The 12,351-nt window shown below is 43.3% G+C and overlaps 1 protein-coding gene across 10 annotated transcripts in view; it reads left to right on the forward strand.

The window, feature by feature from the left end:
* LOC121577077 (CUGBP Elav-like family member 2) overlaps positions 1-12,351 on the forward strand; it is a 59,199-nt gene that overhangs the window by 9,905 nt on the left and 36,943 nt on the right. The window contains exon 1 of one of the 10 annotated variants that reach the window (XM_041890840.2): positions 9,674-9,775. The exons of the other annotated variants lie outside the window; for them this stretch is intronic. Coding sequence (XP_041746774.1) covers positions 9,696-9,775 — 80 coding nt within the window. The 5' untranslated portion in view covers positions 9,674-9,695. Of the gene's footprint in view, positions 1-9,673; positions 9,776-12,351 lie in introns of those variants that run through there. 10 annotated transcript variants of the gene reach the window in all.

Genomic DNA, 12,351 nt, shown 5'->3' on the forward strand with positions numbered 1-12,351 from the left:
TCCCACGGCGCTCCCCCACCCCCCCATACATTTTTTACAATAATTTCTGAGCTTGCACTTGACTCTTCCCCCCTTTTACTAGCACTGACATTGCTGCTAGCTACTTTATTGAGGAAAATGTACTTACTATGACTGAGATGTCGTTGTCCCACCTAGCTATCTTAAGATGAATGCGCTAACCGTAAGTCACTCTGGATAAGAGTGTCTGCTAAATGACTAAAATGTAAAACATTTTGCAATGGAAAGTTACAATAAGCATTTCTTATTGGACAAGTCGAGGTAGTCCCAGTCCATCCCTGTTTCAGTTTGTTTTCTTTGATTGGTGTCTTATGAACAGGACCCAGATGGAACAAGTGCACACAACAGGGAAAAACGACACGCAGAACCAGTATACAAGCAGTAACATTCAGGTGGCCATGTATATAGCATGCATAAGATGGAAGTAGGAGCCTATGCATTGTTGTTCATTATTTTATTCAAATTGGGTGAGGGGTGGTAGGATTAGGGTCCAATAATAAAACATAAAGTAATATACAAAACAAATATACAGACAATTACATTGATAGAACCCACACTCTCTCTGCAATATTAAAGCTGATCCACCCTTAAAAATAAAGACAGAAAACAATTACGTTTAAAAAACCATCCAGGCTAGGTCAGAGAATGCGAGCAGCAGCTTTGGATAGGCTGCAGGAGCCAGGAGAGCATGTGGGTGGGCTGGGTAACCTTCCCCTCTTGGACAGAGGCCTAAGTGGAGCAGAAAGCCGCTCGCTAGTTGGTGACTGACAGTTTTAAGACGCGTTGGAGGGACGCCATCTAAGCAGAAGACTGTAAACAAAAATAATTGGACTTGAGTTCTGTGACGTTGCTTATTTTTTTATTTTAGAAGAATGTTATTTCTTTGTTAAGGGCCCGTCTCGAACAGGACTTTACTCTGGTTGTAACAACTACAGTAGTAGCTTATTTTCTTTATTTGGGGGGCTTTTCTAAGCCGTAAATACACCAGAGTAGGAACCTTTGTTTTATCTGGGTCTGCCTTCAGTGTATTTTGGTTTGTGGTAGCCGGTTGTAACAGGCTTCTAGTCTTTCTATATCCCTGCTGCCTGCACTGTTCCTGCCAACAACCTTCTTCACCTGATGCTAGATTTGCATTCTAGCTCCAGCTAGACCACAGTTGAGTTGCTTCAGCCTAAATCAGGCTCCTATTTGCCTATCTTCTAGAAAATGTCAATATCATCCATCTAGTCATTCATCCATTCACTAGGGTCTCCCATCAAAACCACCACCACAACATGCAAAATTCTTAAGTTGCTTACTCGAAGTGGCACTGCTCTGTCAACAGAGCTCGGTGCTTATTATCGGATGTATTAGGTACTGTATGTTAATAATATGTTAAAGAAAGACCCCACTGAATCATTCAGAACATGAAGAAATTATATTTGTCTTGGTCAAATGTATTTTATAACATAAGGAAGTGAAATTTCATCACCAAAGTGTGTTTTCATCCACTCTGGGCAGAGTGGGTGGCATCCCTCCTCATCCATAACCACTGTCACCAGGGACACTCCATATGATTATGGAGCTAATGGGGCGGGTCTTGTCATCAGGCCCTGGCTGCCTCTTGTCAACATGGAGCCCTATTCACAGCGTGATTGGACACGTCTGTCTTCATCAGGGGAAATGCAACAATGAAATTTAGGCCATATTGAGGCAGAATTGGAGTTAATGTTGGGATGGAAACGTCTTAATGGGGCCTTCATCAGAGCACTGATGTACTGATTATGTACCACTGTGATGGTCCTCCAGCAGGCAGCAGCACCTTGTATGGAAATCAGATGAGATATCACAGAGCTGTGTGTGCCCGTAGCCGGAGTGACTCGAGGTGCAGCCTGCCCTGCCGGTGTGATCTGCTCCTAACCGCCACCTCGTATGGAAATTGGTCAGATATCACAGAACAAAGGCCAGACAGACTTGCAGACATCACACCAGAAACAGACATTGCTATTTCTGTGGCGCCTGTTGTCAGGTGCCTTGCTGGAGTGAGATTGAGAGTGAGGTGGAGCCTGCTATGCCTGTGTGATCTAACCAGTCTCTAACTGCCTCCGCGCCGAGGCTAGAATACACAGCCCTGTGGCTACTGCATCTGGTTGAGTGGTATTTCTATAAGGAGATAGTCATTATTCATCCACTCTGACAACCAATACCTGGCTGGGCCCTGCCTTTGTGACTTGTGTCAGTTTGTGGAGATGGAGACCCATTATACACTTGGCAGCGGTCTGATGTTAGGGGTGGTAAAGAAGAGATATTCTGTGTGTTTGAGAGTGACAAGGCTACATTGCAGTCAGACTGTGCAGAACCCCTGATCTACAAAACATCTTGCATCCCAAATCTAACTACTTTATTATGGATCAAGATAAGTGATTTCTGTGCCTTGCCTTGCTCAAACTGATCCCTTCCAACATGCAGTTTTCTCTCTTGGTCATGTTGAAGCAGCACTCAGTGACATTATAAATTACTATGGCTTTCTTGAAGAACAAGTATCACTATTCAGGATAGTCCGAGTTTTCACTTGACTGCTCATCCTCAGAAATGTTAAGCGCTCGTCCACGACTCCACAATGTAAACTGCGACTTTTCATCCCCAAATAAAACGAGAGTGCCAGAGCCCTCCTGAGGAAAGGAGCATGAATTATAACTACGTTTGGGCGGTATCCAGATAGTCATACCTTCATACCGTTCCTGTACCATACTGGGGTACACGGTATTGCCGGCATTGCACACAAGGGGCGCTATTTCTTTCCAAACATAAAAACATGTATCACAATTTCTTGTTTCAGGAGGGGATTGATTGTCTCTGCTGCAAACCAAATGCATAGCTGGCACCCTGAGCTGGAGAGAAGTTATTTGGCATATATATAAATTTTTGGTATAGAAAATAATAGTCTATTTCAAAATACACCGGTATATACGGGATACCGCCCAAGCCTAATTATAACTCAAAGAGGGAGAGCCTTGCCTTGCTAACATAGGTGATCCTTCTTTACAACAACTATGAATTGAACCAACACATGAAGCAACACTGGATTATATCACGGTGTGGGCCTATGAATGTAAAAAAAATAAAATGATGGTAGAGAGTCTTGAAACGATCCCAACCAAGCCAAGTAAAAAGCCATATATTCCAAGTCGATGGTGTTGTTAATGGTTTTAACTGTCCATTAATTTAGGATGCATACAGAACACAACAAACGTGTGACGCATTTGAGCTTTGAGAAGGTGGCTGATGACATGTAGTCTAGAATATGATATTGGTGGCTCGGTGCTGCCTCGGTGACAGCCTCTATAATGGGAGCTACTAGGAAAAGTGCAGCTGACGTGCTTCTGCGGTCAGACCACAGCAAATCTCCAGGCATATGGTCTCGGTAAATCATGTTATTTTGTGGGAAGAGCAACAGCAGGTATGCTAATGTCAGCTCAGGCTCCAGCGGACTCCAGGACCTGTCAGCTGCTCCGGGGTGTTTTGGGGCCAGGTCATTTGCCCTCCTGACCTAACGGACATTCTCTGGTCTGGGTCATAATTATTGGGGCACACTGTAGCAAAACACGTTGCGACTTGAAAACAACTGTTTCTTATTGGACAAGTTGAGGCCAGTTTCATTTGAAATGATCCCCTTGCCTTCCTCCCTTCACTTGGAGTGAGCTCTCCAGTGACAGTTCATGACGTTGACGTGTGGGAGCCCTTTCCAAGCAAGGGGTGAAGAAGGGGAAAAGGTTGTGAGTAATTTGGATTGGAACTTGCATTTGGTGTGGTGGCTGGGCAAATGACTCCACCACTGGCACTGACTGTCCCGATTCCCGGGACCACCCATACGTCTAGCTTGGGTAGTGTTGAAGTGTTCATCCAGCGTTGGGATCATTATGTTTCAGCAATTCACACCACATGCATCTAGTTATCAAGATAATTGTATTATGTGTAGGCTGTTGGTTGACCAAGATTATTTTTTTTAGTCGAGCAGTAGCAAATATCGATATTTTGTTATGGCACTAATCCATTGCGGAGGCCGAGACTAGTCCATTGCGGAGGCCGCTGGGATGGCACAGTCCAAGAAGAAGGGGAATGTGGCTGAACAATGCACGTCTCTCTCCAGAATGCGCTCTCTTCCGCCAATTTGTGTACATTCATTGTTTCATAACTTCATTGTGTGAATTGTTTGCGTTTGATTGTTAGTGTCTATATACATACAGTGGGGAGAACAAGTATTTGATACACTGCCCATTTTGCAGGTTTTCCTACCTACAAAGCATGTAGAGGTCTGTAATTTTTATCATATGTACACTTCAACTGTGAGAGACGGAATCTAAAACAAAAATCCAGAAAATCACATTGTATGATTTTTAAGCAATTAATTTGCATTTTATTGCATGACAAAAGTATTTGATACATCAGAAAAGCAGAACTTAATATTTGGTACAGAAACCTTTGTTTGCAATTACAGAGATCATACGTTTCCTGTAGGTCTTGACCAGGTTTGCACACACTGCAGCAGGGATTTTGTCCCACTCCTCCATACAGACCTTCTCCAGATCCTTCAGGTTTCGGTGCTGTCGCTGGGCAATACAGACTTTCAGCTCCCTCCAAAGATTTTCTATTGGGTTCAGGTCTGGAGACTGGCTAGGCCACTCCAGGACCTTGAGATGCTTCTTACGGAGCCACTCCTTAGTTGCCCTGGCTCTGTGTTTCGGGTCGTTGTCATGCTGGAAGACCCAGCCACGACCCATCTTCAATGCTCTTACTGAGGGAAGGTGGTTGTTGGCCAAGATCTCGCAATACATGGCCCCATCCATCCTCCCCTCAATATGGTGCAGTTGTCCTGTCCCCTTTGCAGAAAAGCATCCCCAAAGAATGATGTTTCCACCTCCATGCTTCACGGTTGGGATGGTGTTCTTGGGGTTGTACTCATCCTTCTTCTTCCTCCAAACACGGCGAGTGGAGTTTAGACCAAAAAGCTCTATTTTTGTCTCATCAGACCACATGACCTTCTCCCATTCCTCCTCTGGATCATCCAGATGGTCATTGGCAAACTTCAGATGGGCCTGGACATGCGCTGGATTGAGCAGGGGGACCTTGAATGCGCTGCAGGATTTTAATCCATGACGGCGTAGTGTGTTACTAATGGTTTTCTTTGAGACTGTGGTCCCAGCTCTCTTCAGGTCATTGACCAGGTCCTGCCGTGTAGTTCTGGGCTGATCCCTCACCTTCCTCATGATCATTGATGCCCCACGAGGTGAGATCTTGCATGGAGCCCCAGACCGAGGGTGATTGACCGTCATCTTGAACGTCTTCCATTTTCTAATAATTGCGCCAACAGTTGTTGCCTTCTCACCAAGCTGCTTGCTCTTGTCCTGTAGCCCATCCCAGCCTTGTGCAGGTCTACAATTTTATCCCTGATGTCCTTACACAGCTCTCTGGTGTTGGCCATTGTGGAGAGGTTGGAGTCTGTTTGATTGAGTGTGTGGACAGGTGTCTTTTATACAGGTAATGAGTTCAAACAGGTGCAGTTAATACAGGTAATGAGTGGAGAACAGGAGGGCTTCTTAAAGAAAAACTAACAGGTCTGTGAGAGCCGGAATTCTTACTGGTTGGTAGGTGATCAAATACTTATGTCATGCAATAAATGCAAATTAATTACTTAAAAATCATACAATGTGATTTTCTGGATTTTTGTTTTAGATTCCATCTCTCACAGTTGAGGTGTACCTATGATAAAAATTACAGACCTCTACATGCTTTGTAAGTAGGAAAACCTGCAAAATCGGCAGTGTATCAAATACTTGTTCTCCCCACTGTATGTACCATTAATTTCTAATCTACAATGTTTGTTTGGTTACGGTAATGTCTGTTAATGCATTCAATATATCATTATTCTAGTCTTTTACCGTTCTCATTGTTGGAGTGAGTGGACACATTGTTTGCAGAGCGCACAACCTATGCTACACTTGTGAGACTTTTTATTATTTAACTCCATTTACGAGATTTGTCAATTTAGTCATTGTCTTTTGTTTGGCGCGCTCCTGTCAATGTTGAGTAAGGACTTGCACCTGATTACGCATAGAAGTAGGCCTATAGGCTACCTGGCCTGCTTGCAAATGTAGGCATATAATGTGCCTATTTGGGGATCTGATAGTATTTCTGATTGGCTTAATGTACCACCACTAATGAGCTGTGGAGCTTCTCAAAGTAATGTTTTCTTCACCTCAAACAGCAAGCCAAGTCGGTTTTACAGCCGTTGAGAATGACAGTAGTTCCTCAATGTATTTGAAAAATCTTTCCAGCTCTCTCCCTTTCGATATCCACTCAACGTGAAAGGGAAAAATGTCATGCTCTGATCCAGTGGAAACATCATAAAATAGGCCTACCTGATTACTTCTTATCCCTTGCGCAAATAGCCTACAGCTGTGGCGGGAAACTGAGGGCCCAGAATATTTTATACAATGTTGCAAGGAGCTTCAGGCAGGACCAAAGTTAATAGTTGATAAAATGTTTCAAGGTCATTGCAGACAGGCCATGCGTAGCCAATGTGATTTATAGGATATTTATTTTATCCGGATATTTTATACCTGCAGGCTATAATGTTTTTAATAGTTGGCAATGGCAATATAAGTTACTTTTTAGGTTTGTATCATTTTAATTTAGATTTGGATAGCATTTTGATTAACTACCTGACAATGATTTTGAGATATGAAGATGTTATTATACATGAATTGAAACTTCCACGAAAAATGTGCATATGAAAACCATAACTAGCACGCAGATGGGTAGAAATGGTAAGATAAATTGGCATTCCACATGAGAAAGTTTGCCGACTCCTCGTGTAGCCTATTACAGGCAACTTCAGGAGAGTAATGGCAGAAACTACGAAAGTTAGTAGGAGCAGGAGGAGAATGTTCGGGACAGGGTAAGTTTTTTAGTTATTCTGGTTATCTTGATCTCTGGCTCCCTCTCCAGTCAATTGACAAGCTCAATGCATGTATAGTTGATTTTATTAAAACACATAGACACACCCTATCTATATATCTATATATATACAGTGGGGAAAAAAAGTATTTAGTCAGCCACCAATTGTGCAAGTTCTCCCACTTAAAAAGATGAGAGAGGCCTGTAATTTTCATCATAGGTACACGTCATTATTGACAGACAAAATGAGATTTTTTTTTCCAGAAAATCACATTGTAGGTTTTTTTAATGAATTTATTTGCAAATTATGGTGGAAAATAAGTATTTGGTCAATAACAAAAGATTCTCAATACTTTGTTATATACCCTTTGTTGGCAATGACACAGGTCAAACGTTTTCTGTAAGTCTTCACAAGGTTTTCACACACTGTTGCTGGTATTTTGGCCCATTCCTCCATGCAGATCCCCTCTAGAGCAGTGATGTTTTGGGGCTGTCGCTGGGCAACACGGACATTCAACTCCCTCCAAAGATTTTCTATGGGGTTGAGATCTGGAGACTGGCTAGGCCACTCCAGGACCTTGAAATGCTTCTTCACGAAGCCACTCCTTCGTTGCCCGGGCGGTGTGTTTGGGATCATTGTCATGCTGAAAGACCCAGCCATGTTTCATCTTCAATGCCCTTGCTGATGGAAGGAGGTTTTCACTCAAAATCTCACGATACATGGCCCCATTCATTCTTTCCTTTACACGGATCAGTCGTCCTGGTCCCTTTGCAGAAAAACAGCCCCAAAGCATGATGTTTCCACCCCCCATGCTTCACAGTAGGTATGGTGTTCTTTGGATGCAACTAAGCATTCTTTGTCCTCCAAACACTGACGAGTTGAGTTTTTACCAAAAAGTTATATTTTGTTTCCATCTGACCATATGACATTCTCCCAATCCTCTTCTGGATCATCCAAATGCACTCTAGCAAACTTCAGATGGGCCTGGACATGTACTGGCTTAAGCAGGGGGACACGCCTTGTACTGCAGGATTTGAGTCCCTGGCGGCGTAGTGTGCTACTGATGGTGGGCTTTGTTACTTTGGTCCCAGCTCTCTGCAGGTCATTCACTAGGTCCCCCCCGTATGGTTCTGGGATTTTTGCTCACCGTTTTTGTGATCATTTTGACCCCACGGGGTGAGATCTTGCATGGAGCCCCAGATCGAGGGAGATTATCAGTGGTATTGTATGTCTTCCATTTCCTAATAATTGCTCCCACAGTTGATTTCTTCAAACCAAGCTGCTTACCTATTGCAGATTCAGTCTTCCCAGCCTGGTGCAGGTCTACAATTTTGTTTCTGGTGTCCTTTGACAGCTCTTTGGTCTTGGCCATAGTGGAGTTTGGAGTGTGACTGTTTGAGGTTGTGGACAGGTGTCTTTTATACTGATAACAAGTTCAAACAGGTGCCATTAATACAGGTAACGAGTGGAGGACAGAGGAGCCTCTTAAAGAAGAAGTTACAGGTCTGTGAGAGCCAGAAATCTTGCTTGTTTGTAGGTGACCAAATACTTATTTTCCACCATAATTTGCAAATAAATTCATTAAAAATCCTACAATGTGATTTTCTGGATTTTTTTTCCTCAATTTGTCTGTCATAGTTGACGTGTACCTATGATGAAAATTACAGGCCTCTCTCATCTTTTTAAGTGGGAGAACTTGCACAATTGGTGGCTGACTAAATACTTTTTTTCCCCACTGTATATATGGAAAAATACACGTTACATTTTTTTGCCCAATCGATTGGTCGAAAGAACAGACTACTTTCGGTCGACCAAGATTAGTTTTAGTCGGGGACAGCCCTAATTATGTGACAGGCAGCTGTGTCTGAGATTGTAGATGTATGAGAAGGCAGGCAAAGCACTCAGCAAAGTGTCGTCAGAGAAAGGCTGCCTGGATCTGGCTACTAGATAAATGGTGTCACGCACCACAATGCCCGTTGTGCTGGTTTAGTGAGACGTAGCATTGGATGGGAGGATTACAAAGTGTCCCTCTGACTCGCCACAGGCCCATTGTTACTGTATAGGGGATCTATCGGTGAATAGTGTTCTCTCAAGCATCCGAACAATATGCAATTGTTTCTGCTGTTGCTGCGCATTGGGATAGCATAGAGATAGAATTCCTAGAATGGGCACCCATCACAGTAGGATGACTGTAGGCTGGGGTTAATCCATTCTAGTGATTGTATTTCTAAAGGATGATGGTGGAAGCTGGTAGGTTACTCCCTGTTCCATCGCCAAGCTAGACCAGCGCCTGAGGAGAGAGATGGTGATGGGCTACAATCCTCTCTCTGCTAACTCCCAGCGTTTTTAGAGAGGTGTTAAGAGGGTAAAACATTTTTTGCAACGAAAATAGAGAGGAAGTTTTTCTTATTGGACGAGTTCAGATAGTACCTCCCTGCTTCACTGTGTTTAGGACTGCTATCATCCGGTTAGTGCTGACTGACCACGACACTGCTGTGCCGAGGCCTTGCTGCTGAGTGGATCTTGTACAGATAGCTGTCAGGGGGTTGGTGGTGGGGGGCAGTGAAGTCGCCCCTTGGCTTTGTGAGTGTCTTTAAATCGTTGTTTGGATGTATTGGCTCCAGTAGGAAAGTTTGTGCCTCCATTTTTCCCCTGAAAGAAGTGTTTATTTGTAAAGTGTGTTGGATCTGGGTCTTTTTTAAGAGTTGGATTTCCAGAGGACCAACAGTGAGGAGTCAGAATGTCATTTAGGTCGTCCCTTGGTGTCTCGGCCGAGCGTTTGGGCTCTATGTGTAAGAGATGGATGGCTCGTGTCCAAAGGTCTGTATACTTTAACTCTTTCTGTCCCTTTATTTAATCTAGTCACCCTCTCCCTGTCGCTTTACATTTACGTCATTTAGCAGACGCTCTTATCCAGAGCCACTTACAAAATGGTTCATTCACCTTATAGCCAGTGGGATAACCACTTTACAATATGTATTTTTTTATTTTATTTTAATTTATTTTTTATCTTTGTCTCCCTCAGTCCCTCTGCTTACTATCCCATAAGAACTAATCACCAGGTGTGTGTGTGCCAGTCGCCAGCTTTCTATCCAGGAGTTCCTCGGGTCCTAATCTGGCTGTACACACACACACACTAGGGCTGGGCGGTATACCGTATTTGACTATATACCGGTATTGATTCACGGACCCTTTTGGGTTTTTACTTGACCTTCTATAATGGTATTTGAATGTTTGGTTTGTTAAATGTGATACGCCGTGTATAACGTCAATTTTTATAGTTTACTTCGCTACTAGAGTCCTCTCTCTCCATGCCGCTTTCCACACAGACCTAGCCCCGCCCCCTGTCACTCAAGGAGCGCATTTGTTGTTGCTCGACCACGATATACTTGTGTTCAGTCGGCATGGTCATGCAACAATGTTGATGACAACGATGCGGTTTCCGCTTTGCTTCTTAATATAAATTCGCAAATGTTCTGTAATTACACTATTCGTCTTCTTATATATGCAAACTGCTAGTTTGTCTTTTCTTAGCAAGTTGTGGCTAAATCGTGTTAGCCGCTAATCTTTAGCTAGCTAATAAATGTACTGAGTCAGAGCAAACGTAGCTAGCTATACAGCCTGATACCAATTATGGTGTAGGCCTAAATCAACATGTTGTTTGTGTAACAGTATATTCTAAATCAAAGAGGAATAGGTGAAGCATGAATATATTGGCTACATGAAGTACCTAAAGAGAAAACATTTAATGTAGCCAAAGATTATAGGGTCCCCTAGGAAACACTGACCAACACTTTGGTTCCTACCCTGTCAAAATAACTCCTCCCTGGCATTTTCATTCGTTGTCATGTCAAACAACACTGTATTCAAAGTGCCCACTATTATATAGAATTAGAATAATCATTCTATTTCCATGATTCCAACAGTTCACACAAGTGTTTTGCTCTAAATCGCAATTGCAACATTTGGTTAAATAAATGACCTAGATTTGTTGCCCATATCGTTCAGCCCTACGTGGCAGTGTGGAAATGATCTCAAATGAGGCAGGAAATGCAGAAATCTATGAAAGTGTAGACATTTTTTGGGGGTTGAAGTTTAATTGAACAGTATAAAACAATCAGAATGGAGAAAGACCCATTGAAATCACTTAGAATGTATGTGTTGCCACCCTAGGGTCATGTGCTACTCCTAAAGCAAATGTAGAACTTTTAGTATTCAAAAACATAAAATACTGTAAAAAACACACAAAAAAAACACTGTGATATGATATTTTGGCTATATTGCCCAGCCCTAACACACACACACACACACACACACACACACACACACACACACACACACGTGATCCTCTGGCCCGCCTGGCACAGTCTAGTGTGCGTGTGCAATGTGAGTGAATGATACCTTCCCTGACCTAGTAGACTGTAGCAGGGCCAGAGTCGTGGCGTCCTGGCCCCTCCCAGCCTGGCTCAGTCAGGGGGGGGGCTATGGTCAGGGCTTGTGAGAGGCTGCCCCTTCAGCCTCCCAGCCTAGCTCAGTGGGGGCATGTGCTGACAGAGGCTTCTAGTGTGTAGTGGACTAGGCAGTGGGCACAGTGTGATACGTACGCTATGCTGCCTGGTCTGGCCTGCTGCTTAGTTGCCTTTCTGTCTCAGTAGGGGTCTGTGAGAGGCTTCTGCTGGGCTGTGTGGTACGTTAAACTGTGGTACATTGCCTGGCCTCAGTGGTCTGGCCTGCGGACACTCCATCAGTCCCTTTAAGGCTGGCCCTAACTTGATCACCCTGAGAATGCTGATCTCCTCTCAGGGCCCGGCCATGCAGCATAGCGCTGACCCACTGAGAGAGAAAGAGGGAGAGAGAGAAAGCTGTGTGTGTGGCTCGTGTTAAATTGTTTGTTTTTAAAACAGCGGAAGTCAAAGTACTATTGCGTTGTCTGTTTGCTGGTGAGTGAAATACAACAAAATACTTATCAGGCACAGAAATCCACAGAAAGGCTAATACAAGGATTAAACGTACACAACCAGGGTTTATTCTGGATCAAAAAGGGGTTTCGGTGGTGGGTGTGGCAATTTTAGAGGACCCCATCTTGGCGGTGTAGGGAAATGTTTGCATTTTTAAGCCAATTTCCTGCAATTCTACACATTTCATGGAGCTGAGACATTTCTGCTGTTTTTTTAAAAAGCGGATTTTCTGCAATTCTACACATTTTGCCATGCAGCTGAGATAAAATGTTGCAGTTTTAAAGCAAATTTTCTGCAAATCATATATACAGTGAGGGGGAAAAAGTATTTGATCCCCTGCTGATTTTGTACGTTTGCCCACTGACAAAGAAATGATCAGTCTATAATTTTAATGGTAGGTTTATTTGAACAGTGAGAGACAGAATAACAACAAAGAAA

Source organism: Coregonus clupeaformis, chromosome 11 (assembly GCF_020615455.1).
Source record: "Coregonus clupeaformis isolate EN_2021a chromosome 11, ASM2061545v1, whole genome shotgun sequence".
Taxonomy (NCBI): Eukaryota; Metazoa; Chordata; class Actinopteri; order Salmoniformes; family Salmonidae; genus Coregonus; species Coregonus clupeaformis.